The sequence below is a fragment of the Strongylocentrotus purpuratus genome, unplaced genomic scaffold (assembly GCF_000002235.5).
Source record: "Strongylocentrotus purpuratus isolate Spur 01 unplaced genomic scaffold, Spur_5.0 spur5_scaffold_17, whole genome shotgun sequence".
Classification (NCBI taxonomy): Eukaryota; Metazoa; Echinodermata; class Echinoidea; order Camarodonta; family Strongylocentrotidae; genus Strongylocentrotus; species Strongylocentrotus purpuratus.
In genome coordinates this window covers 27,591,342-27,611,022 of record NW_022145602.1, presented here as the reverse complement: position 1 = coordinate 27,611,022, position 19,681 = coordinate 27,591,342, and the positions used below count along the sequence as shown (strand labels likewise).

Genomic DNA, 19,681 nt, shown 5'->3' with positions numbered 1-19,681 from the left:
AGTGCGTTTCAGACAACGACGTATTTTGAAATTATTATTGAAGCACTTGAACATTTGACCGATATTTCGCAAGTGTTTTTTGCATAGTTCGCATAACCTGTATTGCCCGAAGAAACTCTGGAAGTTGCCCAACTGTCATAAATACTTCATCGTCCAGGATTTAGTTAAGGCCATCAAAAAGAGAACAAGTTTACAAATTGGCTTTCGAGTTCCAAATTACTCATCTGGCTGGTTTATGATCTATCAAAAGACATAGGAGCCTCTGTAAAGTTGAAGAAGAGCACAAATTAATTTCTCAGTGAACTTGATTGTCGAATTGGTAGATGATTAGTTATTGAAAAGCAAGAAATCATCTCAAATACTTCAGTATCCATTCCTAGAATCACAAACCTTCGTACGCGTGTTTGATAGTCATCAAACTGAAGAAAAATATAAAATGGCGAGTTTGATAGTGAGGTCAATTAACTTTGGAGTCGTCTTCATCGGAATCTTCGCAGTGTGTTCATTTGCTGGTAAGTGATTTAACGCGATTTTTTCTTTTCTTTCTTCTTCTTTTCTATTGCTTTGCTTTGTTTTCTTTTCTTTATTTGTCTTGTTTTGTATTGGTTTCTTTTGTTTTGTTCTGTTCTGTTTTGTTTTGCTTGCTTTTATATTTATTGTGTTTCACTTTTCTTTTTTGTTTGGGATTTTGGGGGTTTCTTTGTTTTGCTTTTTGTCATATTTTCATGCTTTGCCTTTTGCTCGATCACCCATGTCATCGTTTATTATAACTATCAGTCATATTAGTATTATTATTACTTTTTCTTGTTGTTGTTGTTGTCATTATGATCACCATCACCATCATCAACAATACTAGTACGGTAGTAGTAACATACTCTTGAGAAATCTTTATGTATGATTAGAAATAGTCATCACACTTTCCCACCTTATAATGTTCTTCATTGTACATATCAACCGTTATATCAATGTATATGCTACACTGGTAACAGGTTGATATGATAAATAAAAGAAAAATTGTGAAACTTGATTCTGCTCACAGAAGTATTGCGCAGGGAAATACATTGCGTTCTCTGCCAAGAGTAGAACCTCAACTATGGCACAAATTTGTAAACAAATATCCTCACGTATATGTACAGAGGGAGGCGCGATAGCTCAGTTGGTAGAGCAGTGGACTCGTAATCCGGCGACCAGGGTTCGAAACCAAGGCGATGCACTTGTGCCCTTTGGTAAGGCATTAATCCTCATTACCAGGTCTCTCGGAGAGGACCTAAAGACGTCGGTCCTCCTTTATGCTTTTCATGCTTTTCTATGCTTGTTATGCTTTCTATTCCTCCGCCCCCCCCCTCCCATTATGTCCTTAGCAGTTAGGTAAACAAAAACACCACCACTACTACTACATTGATCCCTATCACCATGACACACACAATTAATGTTCTTTATTTCAGTTCTGGTATATGTTTTAGTGAGAAAACAAATGAAAAATGAAAAGTGTTTCTACACGTCGTTTGCTCCACTTGAATCATGTCAATGTTATCTATTCGTATCGTATGACTAGGATAGTGTCAAACCCACCCTTCGCAGTGAAATTCAACCATGAAAACATATAAATCCTCAGCAACTGCACCAGAGGAAATATCATGTAACGTCTTGTATTCAATACTGGAATGAATACGATGAGTCATCTTGTTCAAGCAGTCCAAATCTTCTTGTTTCAGTGAGCCGGAAAGTGAGAAGCCCGCCAGATCAGTGAGATCAGAACTAAGTCTTCAGATTTGATTTCACATTGATAATCAATGCAGATATATGTACATTTGGTACAAAAATTTAATAAAATTAAGTCTGGTTCTAGATTTCCTTTCTGATATTTTACTTCGTAGCGATAAGTAATGTCTAGCCAATTACTTAATGTTCATTTTTGTTTACAATTGTTGATGTTTACAAGTTGGATTGTATCCCCCCCCCTGCCCCCGCACCACCCCACCCTATCCTCATCCTCCCGCAATCATCCCTTCGTCTCCCTCCCCCTCCCCATCCCCCCCCCCCCCCCTCCACTGAAGAAGACACCAATGCCACGGAGGCTTTCGGTTTTAGATCATGACGATAAACAAAAACATGAATATCCCTGAATCTCGACGAAAGAAATAAGAGATTACTTGAATGTAAGCTAGTAATTTCGTGATAATGGCTAACTTTAAACATCTGTCTATTTTTTAATCTTGATTTGAAGGTTCGCAAGAGAGTAGAGATTGGTATCACAGGCTATAAAATACCATGACATTTATACAAGATTCAAGATTCAAGATTCAAGATTCAAATGATTTGTTTCTTATGCAAAACATAACACAATGAATAACTATGTTACAAAAATAAACAAATGCAATCAGACAAATAATAGTAAGAGCAGGAGAAAAAAGGAACTAACTACAAGCAGAGCTTGTTGAAGAATTTGTTCCTCAGAGGCTGTTTTACAATACGTCCTAAAAACAAAGTATACGTAGAAAAATAAATTTATTTGCTCGCGTGTGATGATCACACTAATTAATATCTTTTCTCGTCCTTCTCCTCTTTTCCCTTTTCTAAAGTAATCTATCATCAATATCTGCTCTTCAGCTTATAGCGTATCCCTTTATCGATAGACTTTTTCCTTCATTATTCCTGCGCTTTAAAGGTACTGCAAAGTTTTGAGAAAATTTGATATTTGGATGGATAGTAATTCTTTGAAATTATTTGGATGCCCCTATGGATGTTATATAAGCACTACAAAATTTAGCCCAAAAAACACTTCTGCTTTCGAGAAATTGAGTAAACAAAATTTACCGGTGCTCCCCGTAAATTTCAAATATATCAAATAGCGCCTATGGCCATTTCATGGTAGCTGCGACCATGAAAATCTCAGAATATGCAGATCTGATATCTAATTTTTAAACGGGAGCAGCACATTTTCCGATGCAGATACAGTTTCAATACAAATTTTCGGAATTTGGAAGCAATAGTTTCATTAAATCATCGTGGTATCATTTGTTCTTATTGTTTAGTTGTTGTTGGTGGTGCTGACGTTGTTGTCATACGTCAGAGGTGTAAGGATTGTTTCAGGAAAAATTACTGAATGAATGTATCGAAAATAATTCGAAATAAATGAAATATTTTTATCAGACAGCCTTTAAAACCCGTCTGTACTAGTTTGGACAGGGGGATTGACCTCCCTGCAAGGTCACTGTCAAGTGGTTATCTCATCAAATCAGATATGACTTAAGCAAAAGTGAATCATGGGAGACCAACAGGCACCGATTAGGCTTTGTTTGCTATATAGAGGGCGCAAGTAGCTATAAGTAGTGCAGTGGGGCTTTAATGTACAAAACAAACACCTTCTGTCTAGCGGAAATTCAAGTCTCAACCTTTAAGCGGAATTTGAGCCCTCTCGAAGTTTGACGAAGGAAGTGCAATCGGGAGCGTGATGACAGTTAGGTTGGCATTTTGCCTCCATGTAGAAGTAAGATGAGCTTCTTAGATTGTATTGAAAGAGATCCACTTATCTTAAAACCCGATCATTAAAACGGATTATAATTTTCTTTTTTCTTCATCTTCTTTTTGTTCATCTCGTGTTTCTTCATCTACAACTCCTTCTTATTATTCGTCTACTTCTGTTTTCTCCTTCTTCTTCTCCTTCTTCTATTTAAAAATACTATTGATGTCGTTAATACTATTATTGATAATAATGTTATCATTATCATCATTATTATTGCTACCATTATTATCATTATCATTTTCATTATCATCATTGTTATTATTATTTTCAATTTCATTAACACTATTATGAATATGAGTATTATTAATGTTCTTGTTTTTTTGTTGTTGTTATTATTGTTGTTGATATTGTTGATATTGTTCTTGTTCTTGTGATCATCTTCATCAAATCATCAGTCCTCATCCTCGTCTTTGTTATGGTCCATCAACTTAGTCAACTTCCCCCTCTTTCAAACATGCAAAATCATTGCCATTACTTTCTGGCAAGTACTGGGCATTTTTAAAGCGATACATTACATAATAAACTGTCATTACCACAATTTTGTCCCTGTTCATGGAGAAGTTGATGAACCATTGCCAAGATCGAATTATTCACTTCCTCGTCACTTTGCTCCCAGACAGTCATTATTAAAGGTGATCATCTGATATTGTAAATGTCAGAAGAATACCGGAACATAGAGGTAAACATAATCAAACAAAATATGTACTGCAACTGAATGATATAGACCGGTAGTGGTAAAATTGCGGTTCAAGGGTTTTGGATGCAAAATATCAATTCAATATTGTTTAAATATTGCCTTCAGAGGTTTAGATGGCAAAACTTCAACCCAAATTCGCAAAAAACAGAAATAATGCCCAAATGTTCAATGTTGAAGTGCATTCACGACACCTATCCAGGCCGGATCGATATGATAATTAACCAAATATATCAATTAGTAGGCGGTTTCCCGGCAAAATTTGTATCATCACGTATTAGTCAAAAACATATTCTTTCATATGATTGGTAATAACAGCTTCCATTTCATTTTTGAGTGGGGGCGTTAAGATTGCAAGTAAATGATATCTCTCAAAGTATAATTGAAGAAAGTAAGAAACTGCTGAGTATACTGCGCGGCGTAATAGAAGAACATTGGAGCTTTATGTAGTCCTCACCAAAGAATGAAACAGGAAGTCTCATGAGTTGAGCTTTTCAACGAAACTTCCGGGAAATCATCTCAAGGGAAAATGCAACAAGGCCTGTTTTCATCAGCTTGAACTTGCCAAATAACCCGCTATTTTAACTATCCCTATCGCACATTATCAAACTAATTTGCGTCTTCATCAGCCCGCAGTTGCAATTAGTGGGATATTTGGTCAAGATAATCATTCCATGATATTTTGGGTTAGTTTGCTAAATATCGTGCTATTTGGCAAAATATTCCGCTATGTGTCCGGTGCGTTTTCACCAGCCCGAAAACTCGCACTATCCGCGAATTCTGAGCAGAATATCTCCAGCTAATTACACAAGGTCGAGTCTCGAGCTGATGGAGACGCAATTTGTCAGGAACAGCGGGCTATTTGGCAATCTCGAGCTAATGAAAACATACCTATGTCATGTATAATCCTCTTTACGTTGCGTAATGCCACTGCCATGTTCGCTCATTTCGAAGTTTCGAAAAGTCTTTTCGAATCGTGTAGATCGTGCAGTTTCTAACACCTTTTCATTAGTTTGTTTGTATTTTCCTGGTCCAAAAACTACTCGTTCACTGTATAATGAACAAATTATATTGAATCTGCGCAGGATTTACTGAAAATCCAAATTTCTTACCAGAACGTTGAACTAGGAGTAGCTTGAAAAATCTGCAGAAGAATCACGTGACCTTAAATTGTATGACTACCAGTTGACATTGTTACTCAACTTTCTCGAGCCCGCACTTGAACCAACAGAACTGTCTTATGGAAGATAGAAAGGCTTAAATGAAATAAACGAAGGTAATAATGATTATTTTTTGTTGAGGGTTATCTAAGAGTGGAAACAGATTTCTAGTTTAAAAACAGGAAATATGACTCTACCCGCCCGAAATTTACCGTTACTGTTCCCGTGGCAACTCAAGGCGCGCGGCCAAAACCTGGAACTAACATTTCTAATCGTCTCGCGTCTCCGTGGGGAGGTTCGGGAGAGGGTTGCCCCCTTCTCCTTGCTGCTCAAGAAATCTTCCCGTGGGACGTTTGTGACTCATGTGTTTTTATATCCGGGCTAGGGCAACATTGGGAATGTTTTAAAAAGCGTGAAGTTTGGGAGAGTTCGATGTTAATCTTTCAAACTTCATCTTTATACCAAGCAGTTCCTTGGATCTTTTTTGTACAAGGAATCTTTCCGTCAGGGGGCGTTTATGAATAATGTGTTTTATATCCGGGCTAGGGCAACATTGGGAATGTTTTAAAAAGCGTGAAGTTTGGGAGAGTTCGAGGTTAATCTTTCAAACTTCATCTTTATACCAAGCAGTTCCTTGGATCTTTTTTGTACAAGGAATCTTTCCGTCAGGGGGCGTTTATGAATAATGTGTTTTATATCCGGGCTAGGGCAACATTGAGAATGTAAAAATGAAGTTCGGGAGAGTTCGAGATTAATCTTTCAAACTTCATCCTATCAAGCAGTTCCTTGATCTTAATTTCTTGAATGAGTGAATGAAAATATCCCTTATTTAAGCATTCTGAAGAAACTAAAAGTCAGAGCCCTATAAGATTCTTCAATGAAGTAAATATTCATATCTCTCAAATTGGTTTGTTCTCTCTTTTATATTATTCATGTTATTCATTCATGTGCGATTAATATATATTTTTTTATTTCTTTAGCCTTGTGAGCGATGATATATGGGAGTTCTTTTTCTTGCATAATGGATATTTTTTTTTTAGCTTTTGGGCTTTTGTTTTTTAGGTTGCTAAAATGCGACAACATTGTTCCACCCCGCCCCCCCCCCCCCCCCATTTAGATTAGTTCGGCAGTAGCCATCTATAGACCCTTGTCCTTTCGTCTCCTCCTCTATAATAGGCCAAGAGCATTAGGTCAAAATAGGCTTAAACCTGAACATTTCTCATAACAGGCTGATTTTTTTTCAGGTTAGGTCCAGGAATATGTCTAAAATAACATACTAAAGGTTCTATAAATCCTCCTTGAGCGTTTTCCGCAATCTAAGATGGTGTCCAAAATGGCCGCCATTTCTTGAGTTTATTATAACCTTGCAACTAGATAACCCAAACACTAAATTTAAATGTCTACATATTTCCAAGTAGTCCATCAGTGTCAAATGTACATGTATATGTAGGGGTAACACGACCCAGCCCCACAGACCCCAAGTGAAAAAGGAAACAAATATACGAATGCCCCCGAAATCCTTTCTTTTCTTTTTCATCTGTTTGCTTAACACGTCAAATATTTTCGATACTGCCCCCCCTAAAGGTATCTACCCCTGCCTTCCATTCTCATTTTCTTTTCTCTCTTACCATCTAGTTCCCATATTTAGTGCATTTTATTCGTTTTTCTTTATAGTTGGCAGAAAACCACAGACCAAAATGAACGGTGTTCATCGAGGACCGAATCCAACGATGGCCATTACAAGTAAGAGCAGATCTTTTTTCTTTTGACTCATGAAATGCCCAATATCTTCGTTACCGTAATATTTCTTCTTCTTCTCCTTTTCCCCTTTCCCTCCTTTTCCTTTCTATTTTTCTTCTTTTTTCTTCATTGGGCTCATGGATTGATCTTATTATAGGATCTCGTCTTTTTCTACCAAAGTATTATTTGATATTGCTTTTTCTGTTTCTTTGAGTTGTTAAAATCACTTTTCTACCTGAATATACCAGGAATCGCTTTTGATTATTCTGTTCTAAGCCTGTCGGTGCATACATTTGGTAATTTGTATTAAAACAAAACAAGATTTAGCCCTTATACAGGGTTTATTGCTTATTTTCTTCTTTTTCTTCTTTTGTTTTTGTGTATCGTTTGTGAAATGAAGAAACAAATGATGAAATCATGACAATGTTTTGTTTCATCACCTTTTCAGCAACTACCGTCACGATGTCACCACACGAGACGGCAGCTGTGGGACAAATATTTTCATTTGACAGTAAGATTTATTTTTATTTTTATATATTTTCCACTTTCCCCTCTTGTTAGATAAGTTAAAGCCCCACTGTACTACTTGTAGGTACTTGCTTCCTCTATATAGAAAATATTGGCTAATCGGTGACCATTGGTCCCCCGTGATCCTCTTTTTCTTATGTAAATTGAGAGCTGATTTGATACGATAGCCACCTGTCAGTGACCACCCTGGGTGGCCTAATCCCTCCTGGCTAAACTAGTACAGACGGGCTTTAAAGCTTCTGTGAATATACTTCATAAACCATGGTGTTCATTGACTTGACTGTCAGATCATGGACCTATGGTCAGATAGTTGAGGATTCGAATCCCATCCAGGCAGGAATGTCCTATTTGGTCAGACATTTATCTCCAATCGCCTCTCCCCACCCAGGTGTCTATCTGTCTGCTTGGTCGCTAGTTTACTTGGCGGCTCGGCTATATTTTGTTTTTGTTAAAGCTTTTTTGCCTTTATTCAGATTTTCATAATTATACCAAAATGATAAAGAGGAACATAATTGTTCTTACAGTATAAACATAGTACATTGTCTCATACATTACACACACGGACATATTTTAAAAATATTTTCCATATAAGTTTCCAAACTAATATAGTACATATTCAATCAGGTATACACATTGTGATACAGTTCTGCAATTTGGGAGAAAATTAATAGATTTTCCAATATAAAAAAGAAAAAGGTGACGATAATACTTCATGTCACTATTTTCGGATACAAAATTATAAAAAGGAACAATTTGTACAGTATAAACATATCTTCTATGCAAAACATCTTACTTTGTTGACCATATTTTGTAACGTATTTGATTTGTTGACCATATTCTTACAATGTATTTGATTTGTTGATCTGTGCGCCAAGAATGCCATTATGTTGGCAGAGTTGTGCGCAATATAAATGTAGAATTATTATTATTATTAATCTTGTCTCGAGTGGTTTGTCCCATGTTTATATTCTTGTTTCATGGTACATAACTGTTCTCTATCATTATATATAGGCCTACATTTAAATCCATTTCTCTCCCTCTCTCTCTCTTTCTCTCTCTCTCTATCTATCTCTCCCTATCTCTATCTCTCCCTCTCTCTCCCTCTCCCCCTCTCTCTCTCTCTCTCTCGCTCTCTCTCTCTCTCTCCCTCTCGCTCTCTCTCTCTCTCTCCCTCTCTCTCTCTTTCTCTCTATCTCTCTCCCTCTATCTCTCTCTCCCTCTCTCTCTCTCTCTCTCACTCTCTCTCTCTCTCTCTCTCTCTCTCTCTCTCTCTATCTCTGTATGATTCACAGAAGACGCTTCTCCCGCCACCATATTTGGTCACGTGCTCATCCCATGCGTCTTATTCGCCGTCTTAGCCGTGACGTTGTACGGGGGACTCCGAGGCACTCAATACCTGTTCAAAGGACTCAAAAAGAAGGTCCATGCAGGGCGCCACCAAACGTCCTACAAGGACATGAGGGAGAGTGGCGATGACCACGACGTCGTCATGGAGACTGGAGGGGAGGTTGTTTGATGACGACGATGATGAGGATGTACAGGGGATGTGAAATTTGGACTGATGATACAGTGAGATGATTTCGATAGAAAGGCTACGGTCACAAAGGTTCGTACGAACGATGCGTTCGTACGAATCTCCCCGTTTTTCCATTGTCTTCCCAAATTTCCATTGTCTGAAATTCGTTCGTACGGCGTTCGTAGCAGTTCGTAATGGCATTTGTGACCGAGGCTTTATGTAATTTTGAGAGAGCAGTTTTGACAGAAGAAGAAAAAAAAAGAAACCCTTAACCATTACAATTTTTATATCAAAATTGGATAATTTGACGTTGCCGGTGATTAAATGTGAAACACATTCATCTAGACATTTTATCTTCGGATAGAGATGTATATAACAACTCTATGCTTTACCCTCATCTAGATGCTGAACAGGCGTTGATGAGTATTACCATAGAATAGAATAGAATCTGTTCCCTTCCTTATTTTCTCACCCCCCCCCCCCAATATTTTGGCCGGTTCTATATATCTATCCATCTATCTATAACACACACTCTCTCTCTCTCTTTCCTCTCTCCGTGCGACCAACAGTCAACGTCCTCCATCTTTCTTACTTCCCTGGCCAGGTCACGTGGCCTGCATCTATCATCTCATGCGCGGTGGATGAGGGTTTCTTGGCTTCCGAACTTGGCGCGAAGTCACTCCCTACTCTGTCTGTCAGCGGATCGACTTTAAAGACAAAGTAGAGACTTGTCAAAAGTAAAATAACTGCCTAGTTTAACTAAGATCGCATCTCTGTGTTACTGAGATGGTAAAAGCTTCAATAATATAGGACCTGCTATCTTGTTTTTCTCTTTCTTTCTTTTCATTCTTTCATTTTTGTATTACCTTTTTTAAAACTCTAATGCATTTGAAGTAGAAGTAGATACATGAAATAATAAAGGATTGTTCATGATCAATTTATAATTATTCTTATGATAATTTTTATTAGGTTTATATTTGCTTTTTTATTATTTTTCTGTTTATGTATATATTTTGTGTTTGTTTTGTTTTTTGTTATTGTTGTTGTTTCGCAATGTAAATGCTGAAGAAGATAACCTTGGCAATGAGATTCTATCATGAATTGAGCTTCTTATTATGTAGACATGTTGGAAGTTTAATACGATACTACTAACTTTTAAGAAAAATTTGAGGAAAAAGGTAATATTAAAAATTAAAAAATTAAAAATTATCTATGCATTCTAACTACGAATCTGAATCCAGTGCAATCACTTAAATTTTGTGCGAATTATCACATTGTGTACTCTAATATTTAATGCAGAATTTATTTACACTTTTCCTCTAAAAAATACAACATTATAAATTGTATAACGGCAACCATTAATGGAAAGGAGCCCTTTAATACTTACTTCGTGTTGAGGGAATGAGATACAGTTCTCGTCGGAATTAGAATTAGAATGTTTGTTGTTTATCATGTATATTTTTGTATGTTCAGTGAAGTGCAATAAAAGAAATACAATGCAGATTTTTCAACTTGTCTTTAATGCTTCATCAGTTTACTCCGATTTTCATATTAATTTTGTATTCACTTTCACACCCTTACGTGTCTGCCAATTAAAAAGTATCGACTAATTGATTTTTGCTTCTTCTGTATTAATTTAGGAAAGTTCTCGCACTCGTGTCAACATATTTGTTATTATGTATGTTTATTTAAGGTGAGTTTAGGCCAACACAAGTCATATCTATGGCTACGGATGTTACAAAGTTGAAATAATTCAAAATTACTAGTACTGTGGATGCTTTCCTTTTTTTTTTTCTTTTTTCAGAGAGAAATATTATTTTGCATCATTATTTCGCAGAGTGAAAATGAAAAACAATAATGAGATTTTTTCGATCACTTTGATGTAAACATTGATCATGAGAATTTGTTCAAGTCACAAATAGAGAACATCTTAAGTTTCTCAAATGTTCTAGCAAGCTGCAAGGTCTTGCATGTGCAATGTTGTTTTGGCTTGTCGGATATTAGTTTTCAATTGGGAATATTCGGAACGTCAGCACGATGGCTCACAGGAAACCCGGATGTCTACAGGTGCCAAGATGTGATGCGGGAGGGGTCAGGACTGGTAGAGGGTACAGAAGAGACAAAAGGGGAAAGAAGGTAGGGATTACAGGTATATGGCGCGACATTGGCCCAATAATTCACACAAACACTGTTCATCGAGAAAAAAACTATGTTTATCACTCGATAAACATAAATTTGTGTTCGAGAGACAGCAGGGTAGGGTCTATGTTAATTTCAGTATCGGAAGGGGTCCTGGATTGAACATTTTAATCCGGGGGGGGGTAGCCGAATGAATAACAAAATCAGTGGCGTCGAGTGCAAAAATGAAAATAGGGACCTATTAAATATGGAAGATCATTGAAAACGAGGCGAGAAATCATTTGGGCACTAATATATATATAAATGGCGCATGTTTAATGGGTTAACAGGGGCGGATCTAGCTTTTTGCTAAGGGGGGGGGTGACCAAAATAATGACGATGCGGAGCATCGTCCACGAGCCGCGAAGCGGCGAGCCGATTTTTTTTGGAGGGGTTTATTTGAACCCCGTAAGTGATGTTTTCCTGGCATCTATTAACACAATGGAGACCATAAAAAGCAGTGCATGATAACGTCTTTTTAAATCAAGTAACAGTTAAATACATAGTTCTATCCAGAGTTATCATGTGTTTGGTTAAGTTACCAGATGAGTTGAATATCTTCTCACAATATTTGCACTTGAAAGAGTTTCTCTCCAGCGTGCGTTCTTTTTTCTTTCTTTTTTTTCTTTTTTTTCCCCCTTTTTTTTTGTTTTGTTTTTTTGGGGCCGCCCAAGGGGGGGTTTAAGCAAGGGACTCTGTGACATTTGTTCGCCCAACCCCCCCCCCCCCTCCCCCCAAAAAGAAATAATATAATAATAATAATAATAATAATAATAATAATAATAATAATAATAATAATAATAATAATAATAATAATAATAATAATAATAATAATAATAATAATAAATGAAATAAATACATAGAAATAGAATAAAATAAAATTACAAGTTTTAAAAAAAAGATAAGATTTAAAAAAATGGTCCCCGGATTTTTTTTTTTTTTTTGGGGGGGGGTGTTGTAACCCCCCCCCCCCCCCCCCCCCCCCCCCCCCCCCCCCTCTAGATCCGCTTCTGGTTAAATGCTCTTTGCAATTTTATTGATAATCATTGATACAGAAGTGGAGTTGATGCCCTTTGAGTGCGACTTTGAAAAGCGCCCACTCCCGTCGAAATACGAATAACTCTGCGTTTCGATATAAACAACGTTTATCTGAAATATTGGGCAAATCTTGCGCCATAGACAGGAAGAGAAAGGTGCAAGAGTGAAAACTAGAAGAGAGATGGTGTGAATGAGTGTGAGTGTGGGTGTGTGTGGGGTGTGTGTAGTTAAAGAAAATAAGATGTTAGGAGTTTATTTTGCGTTAGACGTCACAATAAGAGAGGAGTTGAATTTCATTTCATTTAAATTCATTTATTTTCCACATTAAAATCCAGAAAATATACAAGGTAACAGATTACATTGCACACATTTTGACACATAGAGCAAATGAAAAACAGATACATAAGCATAAACGAACAATGAAAATCTACATCAGTTAACAAAACATCAACATTAAAACATAAAAAGGTAAGTAATGTAGATGGGGCTAGAAAAAGCGAAGCTTATCGAGTCTAGCCCCGGTAGCAATGAAGGGGAAGTCCACCCTGAGAATGTGTGTGGCCAAGTAAAGGCGGAGTAAACCCATCCTCAGGGTGGACTCTCCCTTCAAATGTCTGGTTTTATAATTAGATTAAATTGACCCGATGATAACATAATTGCGATTTGAAACATAATAATAATTGTTTTTAACTTGATATGACTATTTATAATTGCAGAGATATTGTTTATATTTATACTTAAATTGTCGTAATGATGCAGATTGTTTGAGACTGTTATCTAAGGTAACCCTGATAATTAACACTTCTTTGGCCAGTAGCAGTTCCAGGCGCGCCGGAAGCAGTTTGGGATTGGGGGGGGGGCAAACATTCCAGGGGGCTCACCTTCCAAGGGCAGTGACGTAATGAGAAAAAAAAGTTCGGAAGGGGGGGGGGGCAGACGAAAAATCTGCATCACCACCAGTCTTACACGTTACATGCAGGTCCCACGTTTTTCAAAGTGGAGTATTATCGATCAGGTAGAGCGTAAATTGGCGTGGGGTCCAGGGCATGAGCCTCGGCAGGGGGTCAAGGGGCTGAGCCCCCGGAAGCTCAGGGGTTTTAGGTATTTAATTACGGTTAGATGAGCATCAAGGGGCCCTCTTTAAGGCCATTGACGTGTTCCAAGGGGGGAGCCCCCAGAAGCTCAGAGGTTTTAACTACGGTCTGATGAGCATCCAGGGGCCGTCTTAGGGCCCTTGGTGGGTTCCAGGGGGAAGAGCCCCCGGAAGCTCAGGGGTTTAAGGTATTTAATTACGGTCAGATGAGCATCCAGGGGCCCGCCTTAGGGCCCTTGGTGAGGTCCAGGGGGCAGAGCCCCGGAAGCTCAGGGGTTCTAGGTATTTAATTAAGGTCAGATGAGCATCCAGAGGCCGCCTTAGGGCCCTTGGTGGGGTCCAGGGGGCAGAGCCCCGGAAGCTCAGGGGTTTGAGGTATTTAATAACGGTCAGATGAGCATCCAGGGCCCGCCTTAGGGCCCTTGGTGGGGTTCCAGGGGGCAGAGCTTCCGGAAGCTCAGGGGTTTTTAGGTATTTAATTACGGTCAGATGAGCATCCAGGGGCCCGCCTTAGGGCCCTTGGTGGGGTCCAGGGGGCAGAGCCCCCGGAAGCTCAGGGGTTTTAGGTATTTAATAACGGTCAGATGAGCATCTAGGGCCCGCCTTAGGGCCCTTGGTGGGGTTCCAGCGGGCAGAGCTTCCGGAAGCTCAGGGGTTTTAGGTATTTAATTACGGTCAGATGAGCATCCAGGGGCCCGCCTTAGGGCCCTTGGTGGGGTCCAAGGGACAGAGCCCCCGGAAGCTCAGGGGTTTTAGGTATTTAATTACGGTCAGATGAGCATCCAGGGGCCTGCCTTAGAGCCCTTGGCGGTGTCCAGGGGGCAGAGCCCCTGGAAGCTCGGGGGTTTTAGGTATTTAATTACGGTCAGATGAGCATCCAGGGGCCCGCCTTAGGTCCCTTGGTGGGGTTCCGGGGCAGAGCCCCCGTAAGCTCTGGGGTTTTAAGCATATAATTACGGTCAGATGAGCATTTTTTATACCTTATTTGTGACATTGGCAGGTCACTTATTTTTTTCTCCATCTTTCTTTCTTTTTCTTTTTAACATACTTTTTTAAAAAGGAGGGGGGGGGGGGGCTCGAGCCCAGCCACTTTGCAGACCATGACATTAAGGCTTCTAAATAAGCGTATTTTCGCCTGACTGTAATTTGGGAATTTCTTATTTTCCAACAAACGCATAAAAAGGTATGACTTACAAAAAAATGGAGAAAAAATGCCGGAAAATCATGTCACAACAACATCAACATTTGTAAATCACTTGGTTCAAATAAAAAATACACCACCCCCCCCCCCCCATCAGTACGCCAGCGTTCAGGGGCTCACGTCTTCTCACCCCTATAACACAAAAACGGACACGCTTTCCCATTCTCGCACAATATGTCCACGATATGCGCGTATCGCTATTATAGTGACCTCCATTGATAAATACCGTATAGGTGGCATGCGCAATGTTTATGAATGTAATTCCTGTGAACTTTCCTTTTTCTTTGAATGGAATTGTATATGTGATTTAATTTAGGTTTTTATTATTGTTACGTTCTTTTGGATTAAAAATACAAACCATGTTTACTCCTTTACTGCTTTTTTTTTTTTTTTTGGGGGGAGGCGTTTTGTGGGGGGGGCAAAAATGCGTTTTGCCCCCCCCCCCACTTTTTTGACTGGGGGGCAACTGCCTCCCCCCCCCCCCCCACTTCCGGCGCCTATGAGCAGTTCTGTAATAAATGCTATGCAAATTATTGGAGTTTCGAGTGTTATAACAATGTACATCACTGTTGCATCTAAACCAGTTTTGAAGTGAGTTTGGTAATAGTCCCTTTTCAGACCTGTACATAAATTCTCCCAGTTGTAACCTACCTAATTCATATACAGTCAAAACCCTTAATTGTTTAAAGATATTGTTGGTATGGGCCAAATAATGAGACTTGGCAACTATGCGTATTACACGTTTTTGCAACAAATGTAAACGATTTAACAATGTATTTGATGCATTTATCCATAGCATATTACCATATTGTAAATGAGGAAGAATTAATGAATTGTATAGAAAAAGCAGTACCTTTGACGGTAATACAAATTTCAGTTTTGACATAACTCCAGTAATTCTCAAGATCTTCAATGCAATATCATTAATATGTAAAGACCATGATAACTTGTCATCAATATTAACTCCCAAGAAGCGGGCACTATGTACTTGCTTTAAGGGCTCTAGTGAATCAACAAACTTAAGAGTAAGTAAGTTATTATCATATTGTTTATTCAGTGGTGCAAAATGCATAAAATTTGTTTTCTCAATGTTTATCCTTAACCCATTCACTTTGTACCAAATATTAACCTTTTGTATTTCTTTATTCATATTATGGACAAGAGTATCTAGTTTCTTCTCGCTTAAAGAGACATTGGTGTCGTCTGCAAAAATAATGTATGACAAAGTTGAGGAAACATTCGGCAAATCATTTATATATAGAATAAACAACAGTGGCCCAATTATTGACCCTTGGGGCACTCCGCATATAACTTCTTTTTCAAATGAAGTTGCATTATCATAACAACATATTGTTTTCTTTCCTTCAAATAATCCTTTATCCACTGTAATGGCAAACCTCTCACACCATAGTACTCCAATTAGGATAATAAGGCTTGATGATTAATGGAATCAAAAGCTTTTGAGATATCCAATGACAAACAGAGTGAATGTTTGCTATCATCAAGGGAAGTAAGTATTTGGTCCAAAAAATATGTCAAGGCCAATATAGTTGAATGACCAGATTGAAGCCATATTGAAAATTTGACAAAATCTCTCGTTTCTCAATGTAAGACAATAATCGAGAGTAAAATAATTTGTCCAAGATTTTGGAGAAAACGGGCAAGAGTGACACCGGTCTATAATTACAAAACTGCTCGAGGAAGCCTTTCTTATAGATCGGAGTCACCCTCGCCAGTTTCATACTGTGAGGGAATTTACCAGTGGAGAGGGAGAGGTTAAAGATATGTACCAGTGGAGCAAGAATGAAATAGATTGATTCTTTAATGACAGAAACAGTTATATTATCATGACCAGGACTTTTACCTATTTTCAATGCCTTCACTATATCTATAATTTCATGACCTTCTATTGGTTTCAGAAACATTGACTGTTGATATTGACCATTCATATAAGATCTACACTTCAGCATGTCAATATTACTTGTATCTGTGAACATTGTCCCAATGCCTATGAAATATTCATTGAATTTGTTTGCAATATCAACAGGATCTGTAAGTTTCTTATTATTTTCATCACGAAAACAGTCTTGGTTCTTTTGATTCCCCTATTCAACATATTGTTAATAATATTCCAGGTTCGTTTACTGCAATTACTTTCTTCAAACTGCTTTGCATAGTAAGATTCTTTTGACCTTCGAATAATTGAAGTTAAAGTATTTCGATACTGTCGGTATACTTTTTTCCTGTATGCGGAAGGGTTCTTCAAATACTTTTTGTATAGCTCTATCTTTTTCTTACATGATTTCAATATTGCTATTGTAATCCATGGTTTAGATTCCCTTTTTCGGCAACGCTTTTCTTTCAAAGGAAAACAAGGATTCTGTATGATATTAAATTCACTGAGCAGGGGCGGATCAAGCTTTTTGCTAAGGCGGGGGTTTGACCAAAATAATGACGATGCGCAGCATCGTCCACGAGCCGCGAAGCGGCGATCCGATTTTTTTGGGGGGTGTTTATTTGAACCCCGTAAGTGATGTTTTCCTGGCATCTATTAACACAATGGAGACCATAAGAAGCAGTGCATGATAACGTCTTTTTAAATCAAGTAACAGTTTAATACACAGTTATATCCAGAGTTTTCATGTGTTTGGTTAAGTTACCAGATGAGTTGAATATCTTCTCACAATATCTGCACTTGAAAGGGTTTCTCTCCAGCGTGCGTTCTTTTTTTGTTCTTTTTTTTTGGGGGGGCCGCCCAAGGGGGGTTTTAAACCCCCTAACCCCCCCCCCCCCCCCCCCCCCCCCGTAGATCCGCGCCTGCTGAGAAATACTTCATAAGCTCTGTCACATGACTCTTCATGCATCACATATTCCCAAGAATGTTCAGTCAGGGCAACCCTAAATTTTTCAAAGTTTGAGCAAGACATGTCTCTTGTATAAGTTTTATTACATTGGTCGCGCTTAAGCCAATCACTACGTTTTGACCGATTGAAAACAAAAATTGGAAGGTGGTCTGAAATGTCTGCCAGTAAAATACCGCTTTTTAACACTAGACTTGTGTCATTGACAAAAATATTGTCAATAAGAGTTGAACTTGACTGAACTATTCTTGTTGCCTTTGTTATGAGAGGGGCATAAGAGTGAGAAAAAAACATTTCCAAAAAAGAGTTGACATGTTGGTCAGAGTGTACATCCAGTAAGTTTAGATTGAAATCGCCTAAAAAGTAGCATGTTTTATTTTCGCGACCAACTTTCTCTAGAATATTGTTAAGATCTGTTATAAAGTCAACACAGCTCTGAGAAGGAGGTCTATAAATTACTGCAAATATCAAGTTTTTACTATTACTGTGAGCTACCTCAATGAAGTAAGATTCAATATTTTCATTAAATACAGACAGATCAGTTCTTTCCTTAACCCTAATAAGGCCGGGGGGCCATTATGCCCCCCCCCCCCCCCTCCAAGATTTTTCTGATTGTTCGAGAACGCATATGAATGGCGCCTCGCCGCTCGCTGACTTTTTTCTTTAGAGTCTTGCGCATCTTTAAGAAAAAAAAAAAAATCGGACCTATAGTTACAAGGTCACGTGACCTTTTGTCTTTGCATGTCAGCCCGAAAATCGCTCATTTTTGTGATTTGTGTACAAAACATATGGAAATGTCATTTTTCCTAAAAATAGATCAAACATTGTTTATTGGGTCTTGTTTAAAGTTTAGGTGGTTGTTTTGGGAGTCAAAATAGTTGAATTGTAGGAAGAAATGAAGAAAAAAAATAACATAAATAAGTTAAAAAAAACAATGAAATACATAAGAAATTATCAAAAAGAGATAACATAAGGAATAAGCTGGCTCTTCCAATTTTTTTTGTCGTATTATTGTTCCAAACGTTCATCTTGTTCATGTGGTCCTAGTTATAATGCGATAATTTTGTCACGATCATGGTTATTGTATGTGGTGGTGGCGGTTATTTTTACCTGACTGCTAAGAAAGCATAATGCTTGTAAGTGAGCAACCAGACGGCCGACGGCTGAGGATCAATGCCTTACCAAAGAGCACTAGCGCACTAGCACTAGCGCATCGACTTGGCTTCGAACCCGGGTCATCGGATTACGAGACCACTGCTCTACCAACTGAGCTATCATGCCTCCACTTAGATAAGTTTGTCACGATCAGGGTTATGGTGCGTATCTGGGGCCGTATTCTGAAAGTTATGGAAAATGATGTTTATTCTCATAACAACAAAATGAAAATGCTCGGAACTACCATTTACCATTGGTGATTGTGGAGATCTGTGTCTCTTTTAACCTAAAACGAAGGGACTCGGCTTTGCGCAGACATCTACCAATGAATTTTCCCCAACTCATTTGTTATCGCAATTAACATCGTTTTACTAACATACGAGGTAAAATCATTTTCAGAATATCATCCCTGTCATACATGTGGTGGAGATCAAAATTAAGTAGGCCAGATTCAAAGCAGCTTAGGATCCGAATTCCTCCCTACCCATTTAAAACCTGGGTGAAGAGTGGAATATGTAGTTTCATGTTTTGCCAATACAATACAGTGGCGGATCCAGGGGGGGGCCGAAACGGCCGCGGCCCCCCCTATTGGCGGCGCAAAAGGAAGAAAAAAAAGAGGAAGAAAAAAGAGAAAAAGAGAAAGGAGAAGAGGAGGAAAAGAAAGGAGAAGAGAAAAGAAAGGAGAAGAGAAAGGAAAAAAGAAGAGAAAGGAAAGAGAAGAGAAAAGATAAAGAACAAAGCCCCCCCCCCCCCCTCCCGGAGGGACCGAATTTGTGTTCCCAAAATTTCAGATAAAGAGGTACTTTTCACGCAACAAATTCCGGCCCGTAATCTTTTTGGTGATTTTTCTGTGTGTAAACCCCCCATAACCCCCCTAACCCCCCCCCCTTTATTTCATTTTTTTATTTTTTTTTATAAAAAAAAAAAATATTCCCATGGCTGACCTATAAAAGGTGACCTTACCCCCCCCCCCCCCCCCCCTTCCCCCCAA

General features: G+C 38.5%; 1 protein-coding gene across 1 annotated transcript; it reads left to right on the top strand.

Annotated features, from left to right (window-relative positions):
- On the top strand, positions 1-9,292 carry LOC105444182. Its single transcript, XM_011678104.2, has 4 exons — positions 1-512; positions 7,055-7,123; positions 7,569-7,631; positions 8,941-9,292. Exons 1-4 carry the CDS (start codon positions 437-439, stop codon positions 9,162-9,164), a joined length of 432 nt encoding a protein of 143 aa, XP_011676406.1. The 5' UTR covers positions 1-436; the 3' UTR covers positions 9,165-9,292.
- The last annotated feature ends 10,389 nt before the right edge of the window (positions 9,293-19,681 follow it).